We start from the raw sequence: 27,777 nt of genomic DNA, 5'->3' as shown, positions 1-27,777 counted from the left end.
TGTGATTGGTCCGCATTGGTTGCTGTTGAACTGGTGTATGTGGGCTTAAATTCACGTATTTAAATATTCTATTAAGAGGAGGGGCTTGTGCAGTTTGTTGACCGTGAGAGTGGACGAACTTTTTTGTTTGTTTTTTGATTAAACCATTGCTCTCTGCAGTTGTTGAGCAAAGTTATGTTTTGAATTAAATATGGTACTGGAGTTATATCTAGATCTGTATTCGCAGCCATGCAGGTCTGTTTACATCTTTGCCAAGAAAAACAACATCCCTTTTGAGTTTAAGCAGCTGTCGCTTTCTGAAGGTGAGTTATTTGTGCTATATATATATATATATATATATATATATATATATATATATATATATATATATACAATGATCAAACATATGAGCGATACACTGTTCGCTATGTGATGCTGTCCACACGTTCAGATTTCGACTATAGGACTTCCCTTAAGTATTTTATTTTTTTCTATATTGGCACACAATATGTAATTATTTTGTGAGTTGTGTTTATGTATGTATGTACCTAGTTCGTGCATAAGTAGAAGTCGTTATTTTACAATATATTTTCACACTTCACGCGTATATAAGGTATATATTTTGGTTTGCAGAAATGGGGAAACAGCGCGTAGCCTCATTGCCATTAACTATTGTTTTTTTGTGTGTGTGTAGTTCATGTGAAAAGTAATAATTCTCGTACAGTACTTTGCAGGAAAAAAAGGCGTGAACCTAGCAGTTCATGCATCGGTAACTTCAAATGCATTTGTACACATAGTGGTTTTGCAAGCACGCAATGTTGTAATGCGTCATGCTTGTTTTTATGGTTCAGTCCGTGGACCTTACAATACCCTTTTATACTAAAGTATAGTTGTGTTTTGTTTGCCTTTTTTGCAAAGAAGTTGAAAGGAATCGTGTAGGCCATTAGAATCAGTGTCTGGTTTTACTATAGGCCACATTCTCTCTGAACAGTATCCTACTTTTAAGCTTATGCGTTTTTGGTTTGCGCCATGCAAATATAGTGTTATGTAATGTTCTACTGTTACATTAAAAATCTGATTGATTTCAGACTACTGGCAAACCGACGACGTGCTGATGAGCAAACTTACGGGTATTAGAATAATCATCACAACATTTTGAAGCTTGCCGTTCAGATAATCAGTTTATCTTTTTCCTAGAACTTGATCAAATAATTCGATTTTGACATTACCTTGCTGTCGACCATACAGACATACATTGTCCTGTACACATTAACAAGAATACATTTGCTTGAAATATGAAAAAACAAGTGTCACTGGACCTAAAGGAAATTGCCAAGCTAAATAACCAAGTAGATTACTCCCTCTTTGACTGGTGGGTTTGATAATAAATAATTGAGTCAGACACATAGCTCGCTGAGTTAAGGGCTTTAGGGGGTGCCCATTTAGTGAATTCCTGGCTGTACAGAGGCTTGAAACCACGTTAATCTATTTGCATGTCCTTTGTTCTAGGTCAGCACTATAGTGAAGAGTTCGGGAAGGTTAATCCTCTGAGGAAAGTTCCAGCCATGAAAGATGGAGAGTACCATCTTGCTGAAAGGTATGCCTTACTAAAAGGCATAGAAATGGTTTATACTCAAACATATGTAGCAAAAACAAACAAACAAAATAAACAAATAGGACTTTGTAGCTCTCTGTGCATGGTTTGAGTGCAGATAGGTGTCTTCTTTTGACAGTGTGTCATATCTGTGAGATAAGCCCCATAGACTGAAAACTGAGATTTATTTTCACCCAGACTTTAATATATACAATCACGAATGGAAATAATATTCCATAGCAGTTTCACCCATTCCAGGTTTTACTAAGAGCTTGATCAGCCACAGTATATAAAAAACTAGCTCAGGCGTGTCTTATTAAACTCATAGTAAAACCAGGAATAGACCAAACTGCTGTGCAGTGGGAGTTTTTTAAAACATTTTATCCTGTATAATAAATGTGGAGTTTTAAAATTCACAGCAACAGTTTTTATTGTCTTTTATTTTATGGTAAATAGTATGCCTCTGCTCACCCTTCAAGGTAAGCTGCTTTTCCTAAGAACATATTTAACTGTCACGTAGATGTAGCCTGTGAGAACTTGCCTGTTTGGGTAGTACAGCTTATACTGCAGAGCATTGAACGCAATCGCATGATAAGAATGCATCATCATTGAAAACATTGTGGGGGAAAATGTACTGGCTGTATTTCCTACCACTTTACATATACATTGAACTAAGCAGTCACAGCAGTCAAAAGCACTGCAAATTCTTCTATTTAAATGAGTCTGTCCTATCTCAATGTGAAATGTTTTTTTATTTTCTTTACGGTATTGCAGCATTGCAATCCTGTTGTATATGTGTCAGAAGTTCAAGACCCCAGACCACTGGTACCCTTCAGACCTGCAGAAACAAGCCAAGGTGGATGAGTATCTCTCCTGGCAGCACGCAGCAATCCGGGCCCCTGCCTCGCAGATCTTCTGGTTCAAGGTATGTGAGCACAGGGGCCTTCATGCCACAGTGTGGAGAGGAATGTTCCACATGTTTAATGTGTTTGATGGTAAAATATGACCTGTTTGTACAGGTATCGATTTTAATGATCTAATCTGTGCTGGGTTAATACTGTCACTTCTCAGATGAATTAAGATCCTTTTTTTGCAGACCTTATCCACTGTTTTTATAGCCACTGTATTTAAATCACATTTATTAATGTTAATAAATGGGTCAGTAAATCAAACATTGGGGTAGTTTAGATCCACCACTGTATCTGTGCTTTTCGTTTATCTGTTCCTACTTCTAGTATAGTGTGGTGGCTGAATAATGCATTTTAATTTAGAATTCCAATAAAATTACAGATTAAAGGAATGAGTCTCAAATGAAAGCCTTTCATTTTGTACACAGTTGAGAAACAAAGAGCTTGAGAGTGCTGAAGTGACCTTGATTCACATTACCTCGATGTTTGATACAAGTTTTGTAAAGAGGTGTTTTTCACCTTTCAAAAGTAGAAGTTCATTGAAGACTAGAGTAAACTGAAAATGTGACCCAATGTCTCTACACTCCAGTTGGTTTCATTGGGCTATAGTTCATCTTGGATTGCTGTTGCGAGCAGGCTGACGGCAGAGTAAATATTAGACAGCCTTGAAAATAACCGCTGGCTGATAAGTAGGGTAAACTAAGTTTGCAGCCTCTGTGTTGTAATGATTTGAAATAGCAATGTCTGTGCCCATTGCTCAATTTACAGTTCAAAGGTTAATTTGGGGAAGAGACAGGGGCAGTGTGTTTGCTGTACATCAAGCGGTTGGGAATGTTATCCAGCTGTAAAGTGTGGCAACAGAGACAGCAATCTGTCGATGTCTGTTGAGGCCCATGTGAAAGTTCGGCTTGCCTATTCGCTATCAGGAGGGCAGATCAGAAGCGGAAGTACACAATCAGAGGAGATCCAGTGTTGTTGTTGTAGGCGGACACAGTCCTTTTAAATGATCCAGACACAGATACAGATACAGACAGGCTCTTTAGCTGCAAAGCTTCAGTCCTACTTTCAGCAATCGGCATGCACCCTCATGCATACAGACTGCTTGCAGCACACTGGGCACAGTAATGAAACAATACAATTAAACACACTATTTACATTGGGGGTGGGAGACTGCCTTCCCTTTTTTATACAAGCAGGAGGAACAAAAACTTGCCACCAGCCTGATCTTTTTTATGAATCACCCTGGCATGTATACAAAACCACCCTGCATGCAGCGCAGACTGGCGACTCTCACTGCCAGCCCATGCCATCCTAATATGTGATCGAGGGACCACTCTTGTCTCCCTTATACAGCTGATGATGCCCATTACAACTGGCAATAACACCCTGCAAGCTAAGATGGATTCCAGATTGGAGGAACTGAACACATCGCTGCAGCTGTTTGAGGAGTACTTTCTGCAGGACAAGAACTTTATCGTGGGCCAGGAAATCTCCCTGGCAGACATTGTCGCCATAGTAGAGCTAATTCAGGTACGTTATGCCTTGTGAGGCATGAGGCATTGACTTTGATTTATTTCAGTATAGAAAAAAAGTCTCTTGCATTTCAGTTGTAGCTATTTCAGTGAACTTTTATACACACCACACCCGAGCTTTCCAACTCTTTGGTGTGCCTAAGCTTGGATGTGACTAACTAAGCTCAAAGTAAAACCTGGAATGGCTCAATCTCCTACAGAATGGGAGTCCTATTTTGTGCACAGTATTTTAAACTGGCTAATCACTTTTATTTGAATTTAACAATACGAAGTGATTAACAGAAAAAAAAAAAAAAACAGCAATGTTTTTATTTATTTTTTTAGGGGGGGGGGGGGGGGAGTATGGGAAGAGGATTCTGGCATATTTAAAATTGTTCCTTTGTAAATGATGAAGTTGAGTAACGTGGTAAATTAAAATGGGACAACAGCACCTGGCTCTAAAAGTAAGCTGGTTATTTTTAGTGGTTAATCAGGGACAAAACAGCTGCTGAAGTAGCCACTAGTCTACTGTCACAAGGCATGGAATGTTATTTATTATAGATGGTATTAGCCTTGAAGTGATTGAAATGTATTCCTATTAAACTACATAGAGCTGACACCATTGTTCCAGTAAGTCCAACCTAATATGTACTGCCAGCGCTACTTCTGTTTTTCATGTCCCATTATAAAAAGCGCACATATTATTGTAAAAATGCACTTTTTTTCTTGGTATTTATTTCAGAAACTGTCAATGAATTGTCGTTGAATATATGTCATTCAGATTTGGACGTTAAAAAACGCCTGTCGCTTTGTTTCTGTGTCCCTTCTTAACAAAGCCTCTTGGCTCCGGTCTGGATATCTTCGAAGGCAGGCCGAAGCTGACTGCGTGGCGAGAGCGGGTGAAAGACAGTATCGGAAAGGAGCTCTTTGACGAAGTTCATGAGCTGATATTGAACGCCAGGGATCTGCCCAAGAAAATGGAGCAGTCTGCTATGCTGCCGCATTTCAAGGCCTGGCTCCAAAAAATTTTAAATTAAAACCTGACCCTGTTCTGTGTGCACCGCATGTGCGCCAGGTTAGGTTCTTGTTGTGTAACAAGGATGATTTGTATTATTTTTATTTTTTTGTATAAATATACCCATATGCAAGAAGTTGACGTCATACCAAAGTTTTTTGTACTCTTTCTGTGTGTGTGCTACTATATACTGTATGCAATGTTCTCCCAGTAACTATTGTTAACATAACATGCTGTACACTGTCACATATTGACTAGAATGCAGTGCAACAGAGTTCCACCAGGATATTTCCACACATTTGTAACCTGGAAAACTCATGTTTCACAATAAAACTTTCTAGTAACAAACTGCCATCGGTGATTTTCTTTTTAGCGTTTCTGTGGTGCTGAAACCTCCTTTCTAATGGTTTACTTTTGCACTGTATTTTTGCAGTTTCCCCATGCTCATACTGCATGTATCATAGTTTACCCTGGGTTGACATGTTTACTGAGATGCTTTAGCATACCTCCCTATTCTTTACAATGCTCACCTTTGAGATGCTGAATTCATGGAGGTATGCCGTTGTGTTCTGCGTGAGAGTTGAGTTTTAAATGTTTCTCATTTTTGTAACATTGACATAATTTTTTTTTTTTGTCCTTTCAAAAAAAAATAGCAGTGAATTGAAGACTGGAGGTAACACTTTGAAAATATGGCCCAGTGTCCTTAAATGATACGTACAGTTTTACTGAACCCTTTGTGGATAATACTGTACTCCTGCTAGCACTGTTAACAATCTGCTCGGAAGCCCATTTCCCATTGGACAAGAAGTGTGAGTTAATTAAGGCTAAGGGTTCCTTTCTATCCTTTATCATCTAGCACATTTCAATTCCTGTGGCATTTTCAAAGCTTGATAACTAAGATTGAGTAAATCTCTGAAAATAAGAGCTCTTCATCCAAAGAAACAAATTTGTCATTTTAAAGCTGCAATTTAAAAGCGAAGCAAATTGATGAAAGTGAGTAAATGCACACTAGATTCACTTTTGAGAAGCAGTGCGTTCAGTACAAAGACAACTGCTTTAAACAATTCTAATATGTGAAGGTTATCAAATCATAATGGCTCTTAACTCATGTACAGTAAGTTTGGATGGATTCAGTGTTCAAGGTGCAGTACATGTTGGCTACATTTATTATTTGTATATTATAATTTCCGATGATTTGAACTTTGTACATACTGAGCTTTTTCCTGACAGGGAGCCAGCTTGTGAATTGATCTTTTAATAAGGTAATGATGCTCATGATAGTGTGAGAGAAACAGCCACGGTTTGCATCATCCTTTTCAGGTTGGAGCGACGGTCACAACTGGTATTCTTAAGGCTGCTAGCTCTTAATTTGCATATAAAATGATCTATGTATTGTATTTACATAAAATATTTTGACTAATTGATGGATTGGATTCAAATAGACATCCTCATGAAGCAACTACATCATTTGTATACTCTTTATATTATTCTCTGACACATTCTCTCAGTGTGTGTGTGTGTGTATATATATATATATATATATATATATATATATATATATATATATATATAGATACTAGAAAAATATTTATTAAATTGTTTTCTGAAAAAATATATCTGAAACCTGCATTTGCTTCCAAAATCTTTTGTTTACAGTACAACATTGCACGTCTAAAATTCTAACATAAAATCTGAACACACCAACAGCCACACACACAGATCTATATTTAAAGCTACATTCACTAAAAAAAAATGTAAAAACCCCTCAGCTTTACATTAAAATATATCCAATTAAAAACCCATTGAACTGTAGTTTAAAAGAAAAACGTATTTGGTAGATTGTTGTATGTCAGCAATAGCCAAGGCAAATATAGATTTTGCATACACCTCAATCTCCAACAAATGCAGCTTCATTTTTTACACAAAACAACAGCAATAAGATGAAAGGCAAAAGAAAGCAATGAATTTCAAACAGTTTGTTAGAAACGTTTGAAATTCTCTCGTTAGAAACACTGACAAAAACAATGCAAAATGCACACTATAAATAAACAGTGATGAATGCTCTGAATCAATATAGCTTTTCACTTCGGCTCACTCTGCCTCTGTATCTTTCCACAGCAGAACACAGACACAAGTTTCTCCTTCAGATTCCTGTTAGTGGCCGTCAATAGAACTCCTGTTGCTGCACAGTAGAAGGCCATATCTAAAATAAAGAACTCGTTAGACATTTTTTCATCTTTTACCTGAGTCAGGAGGAAAACAAACGCCATTGTGATGGTGAACAAATACACTACCTCCAGGGAAATAATCATTTTGCAGATCAGTAGGTAGGAGTTTCTGCTCTGGAACTCGTTCTGGTTTCTTTTCATTCGCTGGGTGTGTTTGCAGAGATGGACCACAAGCTGGCTGCTGGTGGTCACCATGATTATGAGAGGAATGGGGCATAGAAATAACACAAAGATAACAAAGTAAAGTTTGGAGGCAAAAGTCTTGGAAATTGAAAAGATGTTTGGTGCATGGCATGCCCAGGGTGTTGTTGATGTTGTAAGTGTTGTTAGCAGTAGCGTTTGCTGGCATTATTGGAATAAGAGACAAGAATGGGCAGCACAAGAAGAAGCAGAAGAACACAGTGAGGATGAGAGCCCAGTTGATAACCAGTGAGATATTCTTCTTGAGATTGATAAAGACAGCAGTGGGTAGGCTGATGATCTTCACACAGTAGAAGACGCAAAGCCAAGCAATGGACCAGAAACTTGAAGCGCTGGCACTGAACAAGATGAAGAAGAGCACTGGCATGACTCTTCCCATCTCGGTGTGGCAGAAGATTTGAAACTCATTAAAATATAGAATGCAAATCATTGACAAGTCCAAGGATATACTGAAGAATGAGATGCATGAAATTATGAATTCAAGTGTCTGGTAACTTCTGCTTTTCATCTGCAGATAGACGGTCATGACAAGATTGAAAAGATTCCAAAGCACTCCAAACACCACCAGAGCTCCGCTGATCCTTGTTATTATTATATTTGCAGCTGATTGCATCGTGGTTTGTTATTTGTTACCAGCGTACAGATTGTGTTCAGAAAAAAAAAACAACCTCTAAGGTGTAAGCCTCAGCCAGCCGTGTGGGAAAAAAGATGTGAAATCTGTAACCTCTTGACACAGTAATTATAAAAAAAAAAAGTCATGCAAATACCAATATATCAGTTAGTTTCAGTGGCTCATACTAGCTTTTGACACGCAAGGTAAAAAGAAATTATATTTAGCCACTGCTAAAATACAGATTGCTCCATTAAGCTGATTTACATTTGTTATTTTTTCTAGTCCTGGGCTTTACACGCATTCAAGACTATACACACACACACACACACACACACACACACACACACACACACACACAAAAAGGCTCCGGTGCCATTGAGTCTTAACTTCACAAACCCAGCACACACTTCAGCACAGCTGGCACTGAAATGGACACATTTGCAATAAGTCTGAAATAGGGAGGACAGCATTTGAATGGCTATGGAGCGCTTTGCATGCACAGGGACTGTATGCCCTCAGAAGAGCTTCATTACTAAGAGTTATGATTCTGTGTGTTGCCCTGTGGAAGTCCACTAGGAACTGAGACCACCAGGAGCACCAATATGACTGGATCTTTACTGACCGAAGGGTCTCCCTGGTACTTTTACCCTAAAGGCTGGAAAGAGAAGCAATCACCCGCTTTCACCACAAAAGTAATTAATATAGTTTATTATTCATTGCATTTATTCTTTAATAACAATAAAACTCACTAAGTTTCTTAGTGAGTGTTAGTGTTGCGGCAGTAGAAATCTTTGATTTCAGTGTTGACTCACCAGATAAATGCCAAACTAATCCTGTTAGTAAGACCCAAATGGCCTCTCCTCTGAGCAACCCCAGCTAGTGCTGCAGGCTGAGAAATTACCCCAAACACAGATGAGCAGCATTGGCTGCCGTGGCTCTGGTTTGCAAAAAAGGAAAATTAGCTCATAGACTTCCGATGAACCCCTCTCCTATACACCCGTATGGATGGACTTTCAGTGTTTCTTCATAGTTTGTCATTTTTTTTTAAATTGTGACATATTTGTTACATTTGTGGAATTCAGGAGCCATCTCAAAATGCTTAAAAAAAAAACAACCAGCTTTACAGTCAAAAAGCAACACTGACGAAGTCATGCAGGCTCAGTTTTTTATTTATTTATTTATTTTAACTCACTACCATCTTTTGCTTGTCTCTTTCCTTTAAGAGCCAAGTGTAATAAAGCACAATGAATGCACAATAAACCAGAGGTAAGCATAGTAGAGGAAGGGTAAAGCATATTTAGAAAATGGCAAACCATATAGTAAGCTATGGTAAATACACAGTAAAACCAGAAGAAAGCTAAAAAAAAAAAAAGGTGCAAATCTACCACGGTAAACTTTTCTAAAGGGTGAGTTAAAAGAAACCAGGAACTGTCCCAAAGAATGACCCTTCCCATCTCATATCCATATTCACATACCAATCAGTTATAACTCTTACTGCTATAAACGAGGAAAGACAATCTTGATGAACTAGATGGTGCTTCCAGCTGGAAATCCCCTGTTATGAAATCCCCCTTTTTTATTTAGCTGGAGCAGTTCCCATCTGCGGAGAAGTCTGATCACAGTATTTTTATTCTTTATTGCAGGCTGACACCCAGTTTTCCCTTAATTTGACTCCTAACATGTTTTTGAGTTACATTCACTGTGTGCTGCTGCAGATTGTAAGTTTGTTCACTGGAAACATTTGTTGTGCACAATTGTTGAAGTTGAACATTTTAATTCACACTGCCTCAGGAAACCTAATAACATTGCACTTTCCAAGGATAAATAGATGCTAATTAATTCTATAATTTTGTATTCCCGTGTATGTACTGTATTCAAATTAGTGTTTGCCAATAATTTGTTCCCTAGAATTAAATCTGTTATAAAACGAGCTAACTGATGGCTTGGAGCATTGTGTGTTACTTGGTACGAAATCTGCTGTAAGGATAGCAGCACAGTAATTACAGTTTAATCCTGGAGTAAGTTTTTCTCTGTCAATTTTACCTGTTAACAATATGTTTGCAACTGGGCAGTATCATGCTGGTTTGGAATAAGGAATGCCAGGAATACGATTACGTCGTCAGCTCGGTGACTGCGAAAGTGAAGGGCGTGGCCGTTACCAACGATTCCGATCTGGAGGGAGCATTATGGGATGTGGCCGATCACAGTGGTCTATCACAGGTAACATACTAACCTACATTATAACAAGTCAAGTAGACAAGCCTTACTTGATGCTACAAGGTGCATACTATAGAATACTGTAAACAACATGCTCTTGAGCAAGCTAAACGAATTATCATGAATTGAAACTCATATCTGTAAACCGTTAATTCACTGGACTTTTCCTCATTGTCTACTATTGCAGTCTACAAAGGGGTTAGTGGGATCAGCACCACGATAGCTAACAGCTGGATTTCATTGGAAAATCACCAAAAAAAAAACAAACATCTGTGCATTATCTTGGTGGGGTGCAGGTTAAGGAAATCCAAATGTAGTATGGTTGACTACATCACACTCACTAGAGGTTAAGAATATATAAGGGATCTTAAATATTTACCCAGTCATTAGACCTTACCTCTAACACAGATTCCCTTCAATTAGAAAGACTGCCCCCAATGGAGCTGTTTATTAAAACAAAGTCTGACTCCAAATAGGAAGGGTAGCAATGTATTATACAAATAAGCAAGTAAACAACAATAGTCCAAAACACCTGTTAGGTTGATGCAATACTAGGGTAGAGTATAAAGGTGCTGCATTTTTTACACACTTGATAGTAATGCAAGGATATTTTCTCATGGAATGAAGCACAACATACATTGGCCCTCATTTGTTAATTGCTCCAAAAAACAAACACACACTTGACTTTGTTTTACAATTCTCATTTTCTTCCACAGGAGAAGAACTCCTTTTTTGTTGTTACTAATGCAATAGTCACAAAGAACCAAAGACAAGGCAGCTGTCCGGAAGTAATTACTTTCAAATGTGTTGGCATCTGTATAGTATATTATCAAAGGTACTGTATATGTATGGAAGCACCTACCATTCAAGCACCTACAACAGAGCCTCTAACAAAGGGTCAGGTGTTCCGTCTTGCCCGCTGTAACTGAAACTCACCTGAAACAGTGAGATGCTGCTTTTATATATCACAGAAAGCATTATTCAGTCTTCAGTTACAGGATAGTCAATTTACACAGAAGAATATTCTGCAGCATTCGTCCAAAACCCTTGGTTTTCAATGATTTATTTAAGCACGCCTGTTTGACTGAAATCACACACATGGACAAGCTTAACAATGTTATCCTTGATGTCCTTGAAAAAAAGAAGCAGGTACGATTATACAGCCTATATACAGGAACCAGGCCTTTTCAATCATTTTTAGGTGCCTGATTCTGGAAAAAAATGCCATTCGAATAAGGACTGCACAAAGGGATATACTGACCAGAAGAGTAATGGTATGTCACGTTTTACTCTAGTGTTTGTTTCAAATGAGCTGCCATCTTTAGGCATTTGTGTATGGAATTGGCATTCTGCAAAACTCAATGGTAAGGATGATTCTATTCTATTCTTAAATAATGAGACCTTGCTTTAAGGCATGATTAAAAGTAAGGTTTTTAAACAATCTACATTTCAAACCAGTTTCAGTGTCCCTGCACCCTCCTATATCATGTTTAGTTAACTTACTTAACCTAGAAAGCATTGTAGGAAAGACCTTACTCATTTATTTGGGCCTTTATTCGCTCTCTTTAACTTGTTTCCCCAGTCTATCACATTCCTCATATCACTGTATTTGCATTGTGCTTAGTAATGTTATATAAATAAATGTCAATGGAAAACCATACATGAATAACGTTGAGTATTAGAATCTGCCACTTTTTACATCATTCTAATAGTACCTTTAGAGGCCTTTCAAAGGAAGAAAATGTATAAGGTAAAAAAAAAAAAAGTTAGTAAAACTAATTGAAACCTTTGAAAACGTTTCGATTTTTATATCTTCAGGGATTCAGACTGGCAAATGTGTTGATTTTGACTGGTCAGTAAAGACCTGTGAGGTCTTTGCCTGGTGTCCAATCGAGAAAAAGAGGGTTGGTCCTAAGTAAGTGTTTTATAGAGCACAGTGTGGTATTGTGTATGTTTTTTACAAACTCAAAAGTATAAAGTCTGTTACTTAAAGTTGACAAACATCTGGACTACTGCCTTCAGTTAAACCATGCACCACTTAATTACCTTCAGCCACTATTTGGAAACAGTCAGCAACCAAATCTTGATTGTGTAGCGTGTATTATAAGAATAATTTGATTTCCTCAAGATTACATGGGGGCAAACAGAATGAAAAGGATGTCTTCATATGAATAATCCCAGCGTTTCATTGGTTGCGGCTGGCTGTTGAGTTTCGTAAATGAAATCAAGAAAAGCAGTTTGTCAGCCAGTCCTTCTTGGTTCTCCCTTTTTTCTTCTTTCCAGTCCATAAATAGAGCTGACGTGATTTTGCCTCTGATGTTGTTTTCTGCGCTTCCTTTTTTAAGATGGTATCAGCTCCCCATTGCAGTCACAACGTCCAGTGTGCAGAGCTCTCCAGAGGAGTGGTTACTTTTAGGATTGGACTGCACTTGCAGATCTCTTGAGCTAGCCCTCCTACTATGCATTCACTGTATCCCTCTGATCTGTGCACCACGTTACTGGATCCTCAGCTGATGCACTATCCTTGCACTATTGCACTACTAATATGTCATTGTAGTTATAATGTGTTGTAATCCTAACTTCTTGTAGCCTACATCATATTGCATTCTAGTAGTATTATAGCACTTACTGTAAACCATACTGTATTTAAATATTAATCTTGCATTGTAACCCTGTACTGCCCTGTAGCACCTGTAAGTCACCTTGGATAAAGACATCTGCCAAATAAATAAACAAATAGTATTAATAATGTAGGGCTATTATCCATTCACAGACTGCAGGCTATAATCTGGTAAACTGACTGGGCAATTGTATTGTAGTAAGAATACCGTTTCTGATTCTTATTGATTGAGTCCACTACTAGAGCAGGGGTTCCCACTGTGTCTGCTGGTTTTCATTCCAACTGAGCTCTCAATTACTTAACTAGACCCTTAACTGAACTGACAGTTTGCTTAATTAGACCTTTTTAATTGTTTTCAGCTACTTACAAAATGTTCTCGCTAACTTGAACTCTGCAACTGTTAAGAGCTGAAAACAATTAAAAAGGTAGTGTAGAAATATATGCAAGAAATATTTTTTTGTCCTGTTCTCATGGAAGTCCTTCTTCCACCCGATAAAAATAATTCAGGATTGAAAGGGTTAAGCAGCCTGAGCTCTGAGTACATGCAGATGGAACAGGTGTCAACTGTATGGCAGGATCGGGTTCACTGACAGGATCAAATCGCACATGCCTGTTGTCTTTCCCTAATATCAAGGGTCAAAGGCATGAAAATGAATTCTCAGTCAATAATGTCATTCTTTTATCTCCCTAGACCTGCTATCTTGGGATCAGCAGAAAACTTAACTGTCTTAATTAAAAACAATGTTGGATTCCCTAACTTCAATTACACAAAGTAAGACTTTAATAATAATAATAATAATAATAATAATAATAATAATAATAATAATAATAATACAAGGTAACTTATTGTAGTGCACCATGCTCAATTAAAAGTATGTCACATTTATTCTGTTTTTTTTTTTACAGTAGAAACATTTTGTCTTACATGAATGATACCTATTTGCGACGCTGCATTTTTAACCGAACGATGGGTCCATATTGCCCGATATTCCGCCTGGGAGATATCGTCCAAGAAGCCAGGGAGAACTTCACAGAAATGGCTATTGAGGTTCGTTCCTCATTGTTTTTCCTTCGTAGAGCCACACAATGGGCTTCTGTTCTCAGGACCAGAGCAGCCAGCTGCAACCCTGAATTGCATTGCTGAGAAATGAGAAAACAAAGCAAAGGAGGGAGAACCAGGGATTTCACTCACTTTCCTTACTCACTGTCCCCTTATTCTTGTGCTGAAGAGTATGCTTATTTGGATCATAGAGTGATTCAGGGAAAACAGGGGTGGATCTTGTGTCTTTACAACTAAAACCAACGGCAAGCCTTTCTAAAAGTGCTATTATTCTTTACCATATAATCTTAAAGGAAGATCAACTGGGAATGTAAGCTGGATCAGTTGTTTCACAAATGTGTACCAGAGTATAGCTTTCAAAGACTGGACTAGAAAAACAGCAACAAGACCATCTTCCCTGGCTTGAACTTCAGGTAAGATTAGCAGGAGTATAATCTTGTATTACAGGGAAGGGAAGCCCTTTCAGTATCTAATAAACCAGGCGCTCGTGATGTCACATTAGGCTATAGATGATATACTTATACTGCTGACTGGTATGCTTGAGTTGTCAATCACAGTGAAAGCTTTTTGCTGTTAATCTTAGTTGTTTCAAAGTGGGACAATACCCTAGAGCTGGGGCACCGTCCAGTGGCAGACAGAGGAACTGTTGTATTTCAGTTTAAACGTTGTCATTTTGGCAGTGATGTGTCGTGTTAGAAATGGCTTTGCAACAACAATATGCTCCTGAATCCTTCCATTTTATTTCAGCTTTGCTGAGTTACAGATGTAGTGCTGCAAATTGCAATTGTGCTGCTTGATAACAAACCAGAAGAGATACTGATATGCCTATTAATAATTCCTGTGGGTTTAGCAGATAACGTTGTACACCAGAGAACAAGCTGTTGGTCTTTATTTGCAGATTTGCAAGAAACTATAAGCAGAACAGAGTGGAAGAACGCACGCTGTTCAAGGCGTATGGCATCCGGTTTGATGTCATGGTTTTTGGAAAGGTGATTGGGGCTCTTAGTGTTAGCTTTATTTAGTGCATATAAAATGAAATCAAGTTATCAGATCACCGTTTATAAACTGCTGAAAAGTACACCGACCCTAGGTTTATTAATTACCTTTCAGTCCTTTAAACAAGTTACTGCTGCTCAAGTTCATACTTTCAGCAGTTTGAAAGTGAACAACCCTTCCTGTTAAACTGCCTCATTTAGAGTTTCTCCTGGCAATAATAATAAATAATAATAATAAATAATAATAATAATAATAATAATAATAATAATAATAATAATGACCTTTAAAGTTGCTTATATGATGTCTGTTTTTGATTTCAAAAGGCAGGGAAATTCAGTGCAGTTCAGCTGATTATATACATTGGATCCACACTCTCCTACTACGCACTGGTGAGTCTGAAAACAATTGCGATATACTGTGCTAATGCGCCCTTGTCTATAAAGTGCGTACACAGTTTAGCTAGTCCTGCATCTCTTGAAGGTTATTTCTTCCATGTGCATTGAAGTGAATTAGAAAGCCTCAGACGGGGCTCCCTGGTGGCTCACCCAGTACAGATTTGACTTTAAGTCCTCGTTTGAGAAATCACTGAGCTGACCTTAGACGAACGAGAATAATGACGTCAACGGTATTATCAACGACCTAAACTAAAACTGGTTAACTGACTAATCAATTAATTGGTTTGTTGTTGGTAGGTTCACCATTACTAACCCATTTCAGTGTAATCCTGCCAAAGTCCCCATCGACGGTGGGTTGCCCAAAGGGTAATAATAATAATAATAATAATAATAATAATAATAATAATAATAATAATATACATGAGCAAAGCAAGGACACTGGAGTGGTTAGAAACGGACAGAGGTGACAGAGTTAGGATTGTACTCTCCTGTCTCTTCCCTAGAGCCCTCTGTACATCTCCTTTGATGATGAGGACCTCATCGCGGTGGTGAAAGTGCCCTTCAGAAAGAGCTTACAGGAAATAAAAGCTGCCGCTGTTCATGTGAGAAGGGTGAGTTGTGAGGCTGTCTACGGTAGATGATGGGGAGTTTATTCCGAATCTTCACTCCTGGAATTAATGTTTTCTCCGAGCAGGAAGGTCATGTCATAAATCTCCCTTACCACACCTTTGAATGTTCCCTGTTGGTCACTATCACCTCGGAAAAGAAGGGGAGGGGTCTACAGGGGAGGTGTGACATCCCTGTCCTGTTTGGTCAAGCAAATGCATGTGGAACCAAGGAACGAAAGTGAAAAAAGTAAAACGTGAAAAAAAATTACAAGCTCTACAGATTCTTAAAGGTGATGAGATTGTCATGTACTGTGTGTGGTTCTCCGTCCATATGGTTTACAAGGACTGTATTTAATTTGTTTTCCAGCTGCACAATGAAAGTATGAGAGAATGTCTGAGCTTGCTGCAAAGGCCTCCCAGCCGCAGCAAAGACATCAAGATGCGAGAAGTGAGACAAACGGGAGAGAATTCAAAGGAACATGAACCAACCCCCCCCCCCCGTGCTGCCGCTGCAGACAGTGCCACCCAATGCCAAGCTTGCAGGAGCAGCTGCGCTGCCGCAGAAGCGCTGGGCACTGCATCAGCACCTCGGCTACATTCTCTCGACTCGTCCTTGACAGGCAGACCCTGGAATCTGTGCTGCTGTACAGGGGCCCTCTATTGGCCCTCAGCCAGGCGCACACCATCACCAAGTGGCTGAGACACTGTGCCTACAGCCAGTACACCCAATGGCGCTTCAGAGACAGGAGCCAGGCTGCTGCGCTATGATACCGAGCTGCAGTGTGTGGAAGATTAGGGAGCGATACTCCAGTGTGGAGGGGCAGTACACTGGCTTGTGTTGTGAGAAGAGGGTGCTAATCAAACATGATTAAGGTGATAAATGAGACTCTAAGTTTAGCTTTAGTGACCTTGAAACTACTGGAGTTTGTTCATCAAAATAGACTCAATGTGTAGTTTAATGTGGAATAGGGAAAGGGGTACCCTTACAAACCTGAATTTGTACAGTAATAAAACGTTGTTTTCCCAGACTACAGCCGTTAGTGCATTTTTATACTGTTTTATTGTTGTTTTACCATGTATTGCTCTGGGTGTTTACACTGTATATTTTTCATTGATAATCAAACACAGATAATTAAGTTTTGTCTTGACACCAGTCTTCATAAAGTGATGTTTTGCAACCCTTTTTGTACCACGATGAATACACCGAAAAAGGACCTTTGAAAAGCCTCTGGGCAATGAACTGCTCTGGACCCCCAGTGCTTACGGCCTTGAATAACTGGCTCATTTTAAAAGACAGCTCTGCTCCATTTCACATTATATTCAGGATCTGAAGATTAAGATTAAGATCTTCGTTATGGAACCCAGGACTGTATTTTTATTATTTCATCTATATTATTCCTTTTTAACTTAATTTTGTTTGTTTAATTAATTTTCATTTTGATGTTGTTCATTAACAGCTATTACAGAGAATATGAGATTGTTAACAGCGGTGGTTCCACTGTCAATGATAACATGCTCTAAGCTTTACTACCTAGTTTAATAAAGGAGATTATTGAAATTAAAAGAATCAGAGGGGAGTATGAACAACCCGGGTTTTCAAAAGTAGTATATTTAATGTAAAACTGATTTGCAAGACAAGACACTTAATTGGCCATCATTGGGTGACAGGCATAGATTTGTGTGATTAGACTCATTAATATGCAGCATTGCATTGCTCAAATTGCAGAATACAATAATAAAGATGTTAGCCTTTATTGTACATAAAATGTATGTTTTGTTTTTTTTTTAATGCCGTTTATTCCAAAGACTAAATATTAAACCGATGTTGTTGAAGCGATGACAGCCAGCACAACATCTGACCTGATGATGTTGTAAAAACACCTGACCAAATTAACAGTCCCCTTGTGGTTTGCGTGTGTGACTCCATCTGAGTCTTGTGACTGCTTTGGTGGTAAAGGAAAGTGCAAACGTTAGCCGCGTTTTTTTTAACAGTGGAAATCATCACATTGTTAAACGGACATGTCTTTTTCGTGCGGTTGCTGCAGAACTCTCGGCCAGGTGCTATTTGAATACGACACACCGAGAATAGTGTCAATTAAAAGCAGAAAGGTCGGACTAATAAACAGACTTGTACAGCTGGGGGTCTTAGCTTATGTGATTGGGTAAGTGTTGGATTTGCGATAAAGATCTATTCCGGTGGATGTAACTCTGACATGGTCTTTACTTAACAGCGCAAAACTGCAACGATTAGAAGGATACTGTTATAAAACATTTCTGTTTAATACATTTATTTTAATGTTACTCCTTTTTCAAAATATGTAGCCTACTTTTTTATGTACAGGCTAGTTGGGTCACTCGTGTTACTTATGAAGATAAGGTTAAGCAATTTGCATTTCGTTTTCAGTCAAATTAAAGTGAGAATTACTGTGTGTGCATAGTAAATCTTGTAACACGACACCCCAGCAATGAAGGTTTGTTATTGAGTCTGTTATCGTTTTTCGGGAGACCTTATTGTTCCCGTCCATTGTGGGCGACGCAGGAAGTGGTGAAAACAAATCGAAATGTAACTTCATTCAAAGTCAAAACAACAGAACACTGGAATTAAGAATTATTGACATGATGAAAATTTGGCTCGTGTGCTTTTTAAATAATGAGCGCACGTTTAATAAAAAAATAAATAAAGCAAAAAACTACGCACGTTATTAAAACGTTTTAAACTAATTTCGTATACATCCCCCAAAAAAAAAAAAAAAAAAAAAAAAAAACTTTTTCCTCGGTATACTAGCAAGCCTGTACTGAGGGATAATGGCTTCTTCTGAAGCAGTGCCCAGCTTTCAGCTGGGTTTATATAATTGCATCTGAATCGCCCCCATGAATCCAAAAATGACATCCAACGCCCTGTAGATTGTTTCGTTCTATATTCTTTTCATAAAGGGTCATTTGAAAGGTTACCAAGTTTATATTAAACTTTAAAGAATATGCCAATGTTCTTGTGATTTTGGTAAGAATATTTGAACATGATGAATCCTATTTAAAACTAAGTGTGTAGAACCTGCCCATTGCCTCTGCCTCCACAGCTGGGTGTTAGTTTGGCAGAAGGGTTACCAGCAGTTTGACTCGGTCATCAGTTCAGTCACAACCAAGGTGAAGGGCGTCGCAGTGACCAACACCACTGACCAGGGGGTGAAGATCTGGGATGTGGCCGATTATATTATCCCATCACAGGTATTGGACTGCACTGTGAATCACTTGTGTGCACACTGTCATCCGTGCCAATACACCTAACCACTCTCCCTAGCATTGCATGATAATTAAGACACCACTATCCATATAGTGACTTTTAAAAAGTACCAAATAACAAAAAAACAACTTTGTGCAGTTATACAATGCTAACGTGGCATCAAGTAACAGAATCATCAACTATATACATTAGTTTGTTTTACTGCTTCAAAAGCCCTTGTAAGGATTGCAACACCAGAATTAAAATGGAATCCTGTGGTCTGTAGTGTACAGCAGTTTTGTTCATGTTGTCCACCATGGGTTAAGGTGACTATATGGTTCTGTGTTGAGCGGGATAATTTGGGACAGTTCAGGCTTTTCAGCTCACAACCCAATGCATTCTGGTATATTTGACCTGCCCTAGGTACCATTCTTTCCTTTACGAGAAGCAGGACTACGCTTACCAGAATGCATTGGGTTGTGAGTTGAAAAGCCTGATCTGTCCCCAACTATCAGCTCAATTAACCGCTGATGAGCAATGATAACTGCTCAGAGACGCTGGGATCTAGTGAATTCATCTTCACAATTGTGTGGTGGGAAAATTACATTTAATGCAATTTATGTATTAACCTTTGAGCTGTCTGTACATGGGTTTGCTTAGCCTGTGTGACTTAAAAATGTATTATATTAATGTAATAAGGAGTTTGAAGCTTATATTTTTTAAAAAAGTTTGTTCAAAATAAGTCTAGACATATCTCTCTCTCACCATTTGCCTGCATCCTGTTATTTCTAAGCTAGGACAGGAATGCCCAAACATAGTCATGTTTTTCTTCTCTTTCTGTAACCGCAAGAAGCCTATGTGACAAGACAAGAGATGGTCATGGTATCAGAACTGCTTGCTAGAACCATGATAAGTAACAATATAATAGTTGTGTTTGATTATGCTTATATGATATTTGTATTTGTTTATGCTTTTATGATATTTGTATTTGATTATGCTCCAGTTTGTTTATGCTGTTATGATTTCTTCTCATCTGCTGAGAAGCAGGTGGCTCATAAGCCAGTTGGAAAGATACTGACTATGGCAACCGCAAACCGCATCCGTGGCATTTCAAAGAAATGTCACTGTTTTAATAGAATAAGATGCTAGCAGGTGCTTTCCGTGACTCTTCATATGAAATGTAACTAACCCTCTTTTGTTTCAAAGGGGGGGGGGGGTTGTAATTAGAATAAACTTATGATTGGTCTTATCTTAATCTTCCGAATTATTGCTATCTGCTAATATTGAATTAAGCTTCTGTGATTGGCTTGCAATAACTACAGGTTACAAGGTATATATTATGCACACAAGCTCTGCGGAGCTCAGAACTTTGCTCGGTTTCCTCAACACCTGCGTGTGTTTGAGAGTGTTCTCAGGTTTGCAAACTTGACCTATTAAACTTGTTTGCTCAGTCTTGTCTGTTCTACTGTGTCTCTATCTTACAGAAGTTAAAGTGAAAACTTCCACCACAATTGTTATCTTAGTGTGGAGGTCAGCCGGTATTCGTTTCAGCACATGCTGTGTAAGATCATTGTGAAACCTGTGTCACCAGGCAACTTGTGTCCTCTTCTTCCTTCACAGGAAGAGAGTTCCTTTTTTGTGATGACAAACCTAATCATGACTCTGAACCAACAGCAGGGGCACTGTCCTGAGGTAAGGGTAGAACCAGATACCTGACTGCTTTAATGATTGTATTGAAATGTAAACTACTGCCTCGTATTCACACTACATTCTGTATTTCTCCCAGATGCCAGAGGACAGCCCACACTGTATCTCAGACAGTAACTGTACTGCAGGAGCACAATCTCATAGAAGCAATGGTATGATTCAGAGTGTATAGTGATAGACTTGTAGCTAGTAAAATGTATTTTATTTCAACTTGCTTTTTATTAAAGCTTAAAGCGTTTCTGTTTTCAACATCACTTGGAATATCTATCTATCTATCTATCTATCTATCTATCTAGATAGATAGATAGATATACACACACAGAAAACCACTCTGTATCCAAGGATACTCAATCACTAAAATTGCTTAATGAAGAAAAGTAATTGATATTAGTAATTGATAGCTAATTACTGTATTAAAATAATAAGGTTTCAGTTCATCAATTACTTTTCATACATATATATATATATATATATATATATATGTGTGCGTATGCGCATGTGTGTGGTTTGTAAGCAATTAAACAATACACAGTGCTTCCATACAGTGTTATTACTTTTTGTGTGCATTGGAAATAAAGTGGACTAAATTCATTTCCGTGTTTAGGTATTCAGACTGGAAAATGTGTTCCTGTCCACAATAGCACAGCTGTCCACACCTGTGAAGTACTTGCTTGGTGTCCCTTGGAAAATGATGTCGACCTCTCTCAGTAAGTTTCAGAGTCAATGAGATCCCCAAGGAGCAGAATTAGGAGGTTTCCTCTCCTGTAAAGAATGAATAAACCACAAAACCTGTTTTCACAATGAAAAAAGAAATACTTGTCATTTTTCCTTTTAGATCAGCAATAGATTTATTGCACATTTAGTCTAATGCAAAAATTCAAATGTGATTTTGTGTGGTTTCTAATGCACGTACATGCGTTACTCTCTTCAAACACAAGAGGGAGCAGCCTCATTGAAGTAACAACTAGATGCAGTTGCATGATGCAAGACCAAGTATGATAGGAAGTGCAAGGGCTGTCTGTATAGGAGTGTAGCGACAAGATTGCATATTAATACTTATTTTTATTTCCCCAAAGCCACCCTGCCCTTCTGAAAGATGCGGAACAATTTACAGTACTAATAAAGAACAACATCAGATATCCCAAATTTAATTTCACCAAGTAAGTGTTTTGATAGTGCTTTATGTTCTCTATATTCACACACACAGATTACAGGAGTAAATGGCATCTGTTAAAGAAATACAAATACGTAGTCCAGTTAAAAAGAACAGTGTCATCCAACACTCTTGTGTTAAAATCTATCTGGAGGGTTCGTCCATGCGAGGCAAGATTTGCCTGTCAGTCAGTATTTATTGAAATGGTAGGATGTTACATCTTTCAGAACAAATTGTAAAGACCTATTTGTTTCATGCATTGTCTTTTTTTTCCCCCCAGGAGAAATATTTTGCCGCATATTAACAGCAGCTATCTGAAGCAATGTGTATTTAACCGGGTGACTGATCCAGACTGTCCCATCTTCAGACTGGGAGACATTGTCCGAGAGGCTGGGGAGGACTTCCAGGAGATTGCTGTGGAGGTCTGTGTCCCAGCATCTCTTTTGCACACGCTCATTTGCTAATCATTTAGTGCATATCAGCCTGCTGTACTATACAGTATCTCTGCAAGGGTCTTTAAATACTGAGGGAAAATTGCTTCCCATGCATTGCAGCTTTACAGGGAATAAACTTGGCTTGCATCAACCACTTTTTAGGGTTAATCTCAGGAGGTGGTAGGTGGTGGAAGCAATCCAGTTGTTATAAAATGCTTTGGGGGGGAAAAAAAAAAAACTGTAGTTGATCTCGGTGGGTATAGGTTAACCAAATCCACCTGAGTTTATTTTCTGTTTCTACTTTTGATGAGGATGTGTATCTGAGCCAAAAAAGTGCACAGTCTTTTAATTTAATTAAGAATCCATGCTGCTGTCAGTGTATTCTTTAAATACAAAAGGCAGAATCAAGTTTCAAACTTCTTGCACATTGTGGAATTGAAAATGAAAACCACAATCGGCTCCATAACTGTTAGGGAAAGAGTGAAAACTGAAAGTAAATGCAAGATTCCTGGGAGGGGGTAAAAGGGTTTTTGAAGAAAGCACGGTATGTGGGGTTTGTTCCAGGGTGGAGTGATGGGAATCCAGATTAAATGGGATTGTGATCTGGATCACTCAGTCTCCAAATGCATCCCCCAGTACACCTTTCGCAGGCTGGACAACAAGGATGTGCAGAACACAGTGGCAACTGGATACAACTTCCGGTGAGAAGGCATTGCTGTAAATAAAACAATTGCGGAGAGTTTCATTTCCCAGATGTTATAAAAAGCACATTTTAATGTATTCTCACTGTGCGCTAGGTAATAAGGTATAGTACCTGTCGGACTAGCCAAAAAGGAAATTCTCATACAAAAACCTAAAGGGCAACTTGGCAGCACTTTGATGCAATGTATTTTAATACCAGTTGTTATGGTTACCCTGATGATGATTTCAACAGATTTGCCAAATATTATAAGGGTCTTGGTGAGGTTGAATCCAGAACACTGATCAAGGCGTATGGAATCCGCTTTGATGTCATGGTGTTTGGAAAGGTGGGTCTTGCCTCTTCTGTTTCCTCTAATCAACTCTGCAGACTTGGATATTGGTCTAGGAAAGACCGCTACTTAAAAAATGAAGACAAAAAGTGTGATATGTATATCTATACCTAATTGTATTTCATTTTCCGTATTTGATAAACATATGTATTAAATTAGTTATCCTCAGTTAATTAATGCTGAAAGAGTTATTTGACCCAAACCACTCAGCTCAACACTCCTCGTCTTCACAGGCAGGAAAATTTGACATTATTCCAACAATGATAAACATTGGCTCAGGTCTGGCACTTCTGGGAGTGGTGAGTAATACGAGGCTGCATACAACTTGTACTGCAGTTGTAATTCATAGGAACATTAGAAACTGTATGAGCGAGAGGCAGCCATTGAGCCCATCAAAGCTTGTGCGGTCCTAGTAGCTGAGTGATCTCAAGTTGGGTGATTGTGCCTCAATGACATGACTAGGTAGCCCATTCCATACCCTCGCCACTGTCTGTGTGAAGAAGTGTCTCCTTCCTTCTGTCCTAAGTCAATTGCCACTTCATTTCCAACTGTGTTCTGGTCCTGGTTTCTGTACTGCGTTTAAAGCATTGGTTTGGGTTAACTGTTGTGTGTGTGTGTGTGTGTCTATAACACAATGTATTACAGTGGTTGTCCAGGACTGAACTGTGCTTGTATTGGGATATACAAATTAAATGTATAATTCGTCACCTTTACTTCTCTTAGGCTACAGTTTTGTGTGATGTGATTATCCTGCACATAATGAAGAAGAAGAATTTTTACAGAGAAAAGAAATACAAATACGTAGAAGACTATGACCTGGTAAGTCTATTAAACCACCTTATTTCAAGAACATACCTGTAATGTTCAACTTGTAAAGAAACTGAACCCTGAACAATTTCACACCTGTCCATCCAGGAAGAGGAGTCTCTTTCCTCAAAAGGGACCCCAACTGACAGACGACTGTTGGTGCAGCTGTCCGTGTAATTCCGAAAATCCAGTTTGTCCTAAATACTGTATATCCATTATTTATGACATCCAGATGTTTTGAAAAATAGCTTTTGAAACATGTTGTACCTCATTCAAAGCACCTACTCCAATGTAATCATATGTGTGTGACTGTGTGTAAATACATATGATTAGCTATGTTAAATTATTTTGCAATGGAGATGATATTGTTTACTTAGTAAATGCTAAGTTAAAAAGTGGTTTTCTAACTTTCTTTTTGAATTTTAAAGGTAGGAAATTCACTTGAATGTGAAGCCGCGTAGGCAGTCTTTCACAGGGGTGCCGCGTAACCAGGCAGGGCAGTACATCAGGCTCTGCACTCAATGGAAACCAAGTGCACATTGTGCATGGACCAAAGATAATGTGTGAACCTTGCCTCAGGTGAAGAGCTCAGACTCTAATGGGCCCTACTCACATGCTGTATCGCAATGCTAGAACCCAGACGACATTCATGAAACTTGAATAGATAGTCTATTCAGAAACATTTAGAACAGCTGAATGTCAACGTATTTTATTCCATAAGAAAATGAAAAAATAAATGACCATATTGAAATGACTCTGGGGGGATTTACAACGGTGAAAATACATTGTACCCATCAACAAAAGGAGGTGGAACTAATATTAATACCTTCTGAAGTGATTGTACTTGTGCAGAATCGCTTGTATTGGGATTCGCTGTCAAATGTATTTTTTTGTTTTCTATTCACTAGAGAATTTATTGAAAATCTATTTTTTCACTTGTTATAAAGTACACCTGTTTTTTTTTTTTTTTTATAATATATATGCACACTGTATAATGTGGTTATAGAAAATGACTAATGATAGGATTAGATGACTGCCATCTAATTGCACAATGTTATAACTGTAGTCAGCATCCTAAAGGAAAAATCAAACCAGACTTTTTTATGTGCCGTCTTGTTTGCCATGAAGCTTGTGTTTGGGCCCTGCTATGACTTGGAAGTCTTCACATGGTATAAAAATCAATCTGCGACATTGTAAAATAAACACACTGTACAATGAAGGCAACTTTATTTTATTTAAATAATATTATATATTTCACCATGAAGCTGTCAGGCTCCTGTTCTTCCACTGAGCCTGGTAGCAGGAGCCAACTGTCTTGCTATTAGAATTCATACCAAGACCTTTCATAGTCCTGCCGTGTGTAGTGCATATCAGCCACTGCTGTCAGGTGAACAGCTTTCTATATAACATGTATACACAGTACAGGATATCAAGTAAAGAAAGAAGCATGTGCTTGAGGGTTAGTAACTACTGTTTTGTGCCATACCCTGGAGTGGGAAGGCAGCTGTATCTTAAACACTCTACAGTATATCAAGACATTGTGTTAAGAATTTTATTTTTTTATTTTTTTTAACAGTTTTACCTCAAAATACATGAGCAGTAAGACCCAACACACAGATGAATGAATTGCATGCAGCAGCCTTCCTTACGTCTCATCTAAAGTGGCATTTTGTACAGTGTTGCATTTCATTGTTTTTGTCTTAAATCCCCACTGGTTTCCAGTTAGCAGACAAAGCGCTACTTGCTAATGATACTGTGCTCCTCTGCTGGCTACAATTAAAATAGATTTGAACACCAATGTTCTAGAATGGTTACCGTAGTTACCAATGTGTGGAAGGTCTATATATATATATAAAGAAGCAAGTACACTTTTTTTTTTCTTTCTCTACATTTTGCATTACACTATTTCATTGGAGTTAAGATTGTATGCAAGTTGATAGATCACTGACTGGCTTTAACCCTCTGTTGCATTGTGTCAAGGAAATCGGAAATTGAATTAGGTGGTCCAGATAGCAATCTTTGTGTGATGTGTTTGGAATATTCATCACACAGCATGTACCTCTTTCAATGTGCAGTAATTCATGAGTTTTTTTGTCAAGTATATGCAACTCTCAAACAGGATAAATGACCCTCGCGTGACCCTGACCTAGCGTTCTTGTTTGGGACACCATGTAACATCAGGTTCACATTTCTTAACATAGGTCTGTGATTTTAAACCACCTGTATAAATGCACTATATTAAACCAGGCAGATACACTGCAGCCTGGTGTTGATAACAGCAACCAATACATCTGCTATTTTACTTCAATGAAGGCTGGCATCATTATTGTCAATATGAAACATACTGAAACGGACGACAAAATGAAAATGCACAGTATTATACAGTCCATACATATCATAGTAAGAAATACAGTCCATACATATCATAGTAAGAAATGCCATTTTACTAGACTAGAACAGCAATACAACAAGGCCTATGTGTGCTCACAAAGGCATACAAATTCTCTCCCTCTGCTCCTTTAGAAGATATCAAGGGGAGAAGGACTTACTTTCCACAGCCATCAGTTGGGGATTTTTCTAGAAAAAGTTTCATGAACTTTATGACAGTGAAAAAAAAATAATAGTTTTCAATTTGTCGTTTTTTTTCCTTAGATTTGATATTAGGTTATGAAGACTGAATAATTTCAGTACCACTGTCGCCTGTCTAACTTTCAGTCAAATGAACTGCCTACTGTCTCCAAGGTCCTCACTGCAGAAGGTGTGGCGGTGGTCAGTCACGGAACCCTGCTCTGTGTGTAGCATTGGGTGTCACAGGGGCCAACACAACAGGACGCTTTATAGGGGAAATGCCATTCTCAATGTAAAAGTGAGAACCACTCAAAATGATTAAAAATATCTAAACAGTAGGTGCACTTTCTTTTTTTTCCATTCCACAAATCTTTTTACACTTAAAAAAAGACATCTATAAATCAGAATATAATAATAATAATAATAATAATAATAATAATAATAATAATAATACAGTAGATGCCGTTTATTAACAACCTTTTGGTTCCCAGCAAAAATATGTCATTAACTGAAAGTTGCCAATAAGCGAAAAGCCCCTGTTCTCAAGTGTATTTATATGTTACAACGATATATAATGTAGTTGTACAAATATGGCACTGAAATGCATATTTTTTAAATGTTAGTGTTAAAAAATGAACATGAAAAACACAAAATACCCAAACACAGAACTGTTTACGTCACGCGTGTGTAAAACAAAAAAAAGGGAGTAGCCTTCAATAGTACTACACAACGATGCGGTACACTTGTCCTTCTAATGAGTAAAGCAAACATAAAAAAAATGTGTTGTACTTACAATCAATTCTAAAGAACACCATTTTAAAATAAGAAACTGTCCAACGTTGTCTGCTTTTTACAACGTAGCACCTCCCGCTGTAAATCCCTCTCAATTTTGCATGCAGCTTTGTAGCCAGT

General features: G+C 38.2%; 3 protein-coding genes across 6 annotated transcripts; all 3 read left to right on the top strand.

Moving 5' to 3' along the window:
* Positions 1–97: 97 nt before the first annotated feature.
* On the top strand, positions 98–5,355 carry LOC121299850 (glutathione S-transferase theta-1-like). The gene is made up of 5 exons (XM_041228004.1): positions 98–302; positions 1,489–1,576; positions 2,348–2,498; positions 3,835–4,011; positions 4,829–5,355. Exons 1-5 carry the CDS (start codon positions 191–193, stop codon positions 5,027–5,029), a joined length of 729 nt encoding a protein of 242 aa, XP_041083938.1. The 5' UTR covers positions 98–190; the 3' UTR covers positions 5,030–5,355.
* Positions 5,356–10,125: 4,770 nt separating this feature from the next.
* LOC121300249 (P2X purinoceptor 4-like) lies at positions 10,126–15,445 on the top strand. The gene is given in 9 exon segments (XM_041228748.1): positions 10,126–10,269; positions 10,983–11,054; positions 11,468–11,540; positions 12,085–12,181; positions 13,578–13,658; positions 13,793–13,948; positions 14,240–14,359; positions 14,845–14,935; positions 15,266–15,445. Coding segments are annotated over 9 exon segments (1,014 nt in total).
* Positions 15,446–17,868: 2,423 nt separating this feature from the next.
* Positions 17,869–27,245, top strand: LOC121299889 (P2X purinoceptor 4-like). Of its 4 annotated transcripts, none has more exons than XM_041228087.1 (12): positions 17,869–18,107; positions 19,023–19,170; positions 20,786–20,857; positions 20,952–21,024; positions 21,477–21,579; positions 21,949–22,032; positions 22,306–22,447; positions 23,096–23,160; positions 23,394–23,487; positions 23,724–23,789; positions 24,214–24,309; positions 24,406–27,245. In XM_041228087.1, the coding sequence occupies exons 1-12, from the start codon at positions 17,965–17,967 to the stop codon at positions 24,472–24,474; spliced, it is 1,155 nt and encodes a 384-aa protein (XP_041084021.1). In that variant the 5' UTR covers positions 17,869–17,964; the 3' UTR covers positions 24,475–27,245. The 4 variants fall into 4 exon arrangements, with proteins under 4 accessions (XP_041084021.1, XP_041084018.1, XP_041084020.1 ...); XM_041228084.1 differs by having other exon boundaries at positions 23,024–23,160; XM_041228086.1 differs by having other exon boundaries at positions 17,870–18,107; positions 23,024–23,160; positions 24,726–27,245.
* The last annotated feature ends 532 nt before the right edge of the window (positions 27,246–27,777 follow it).

Source organism: Polyodon spathula, chromosome 25 (genome assembly GCF_017654505.1).
Source record: "Polyodon spathula isolate WHYD16114869_AA chromosome 25, ASM1765450v1, whole genome shotgun sequence".
NCBI classification, from domain to species: Eukaryota; Metazoa; Chordata; class Actinopteri; order Acipenseriformes; family Polyodontidae; genus Polyodon; species Polyodon spathula.
This window is presented reverse-complemented; position numbering and strand designations above follow the sequence as displayed.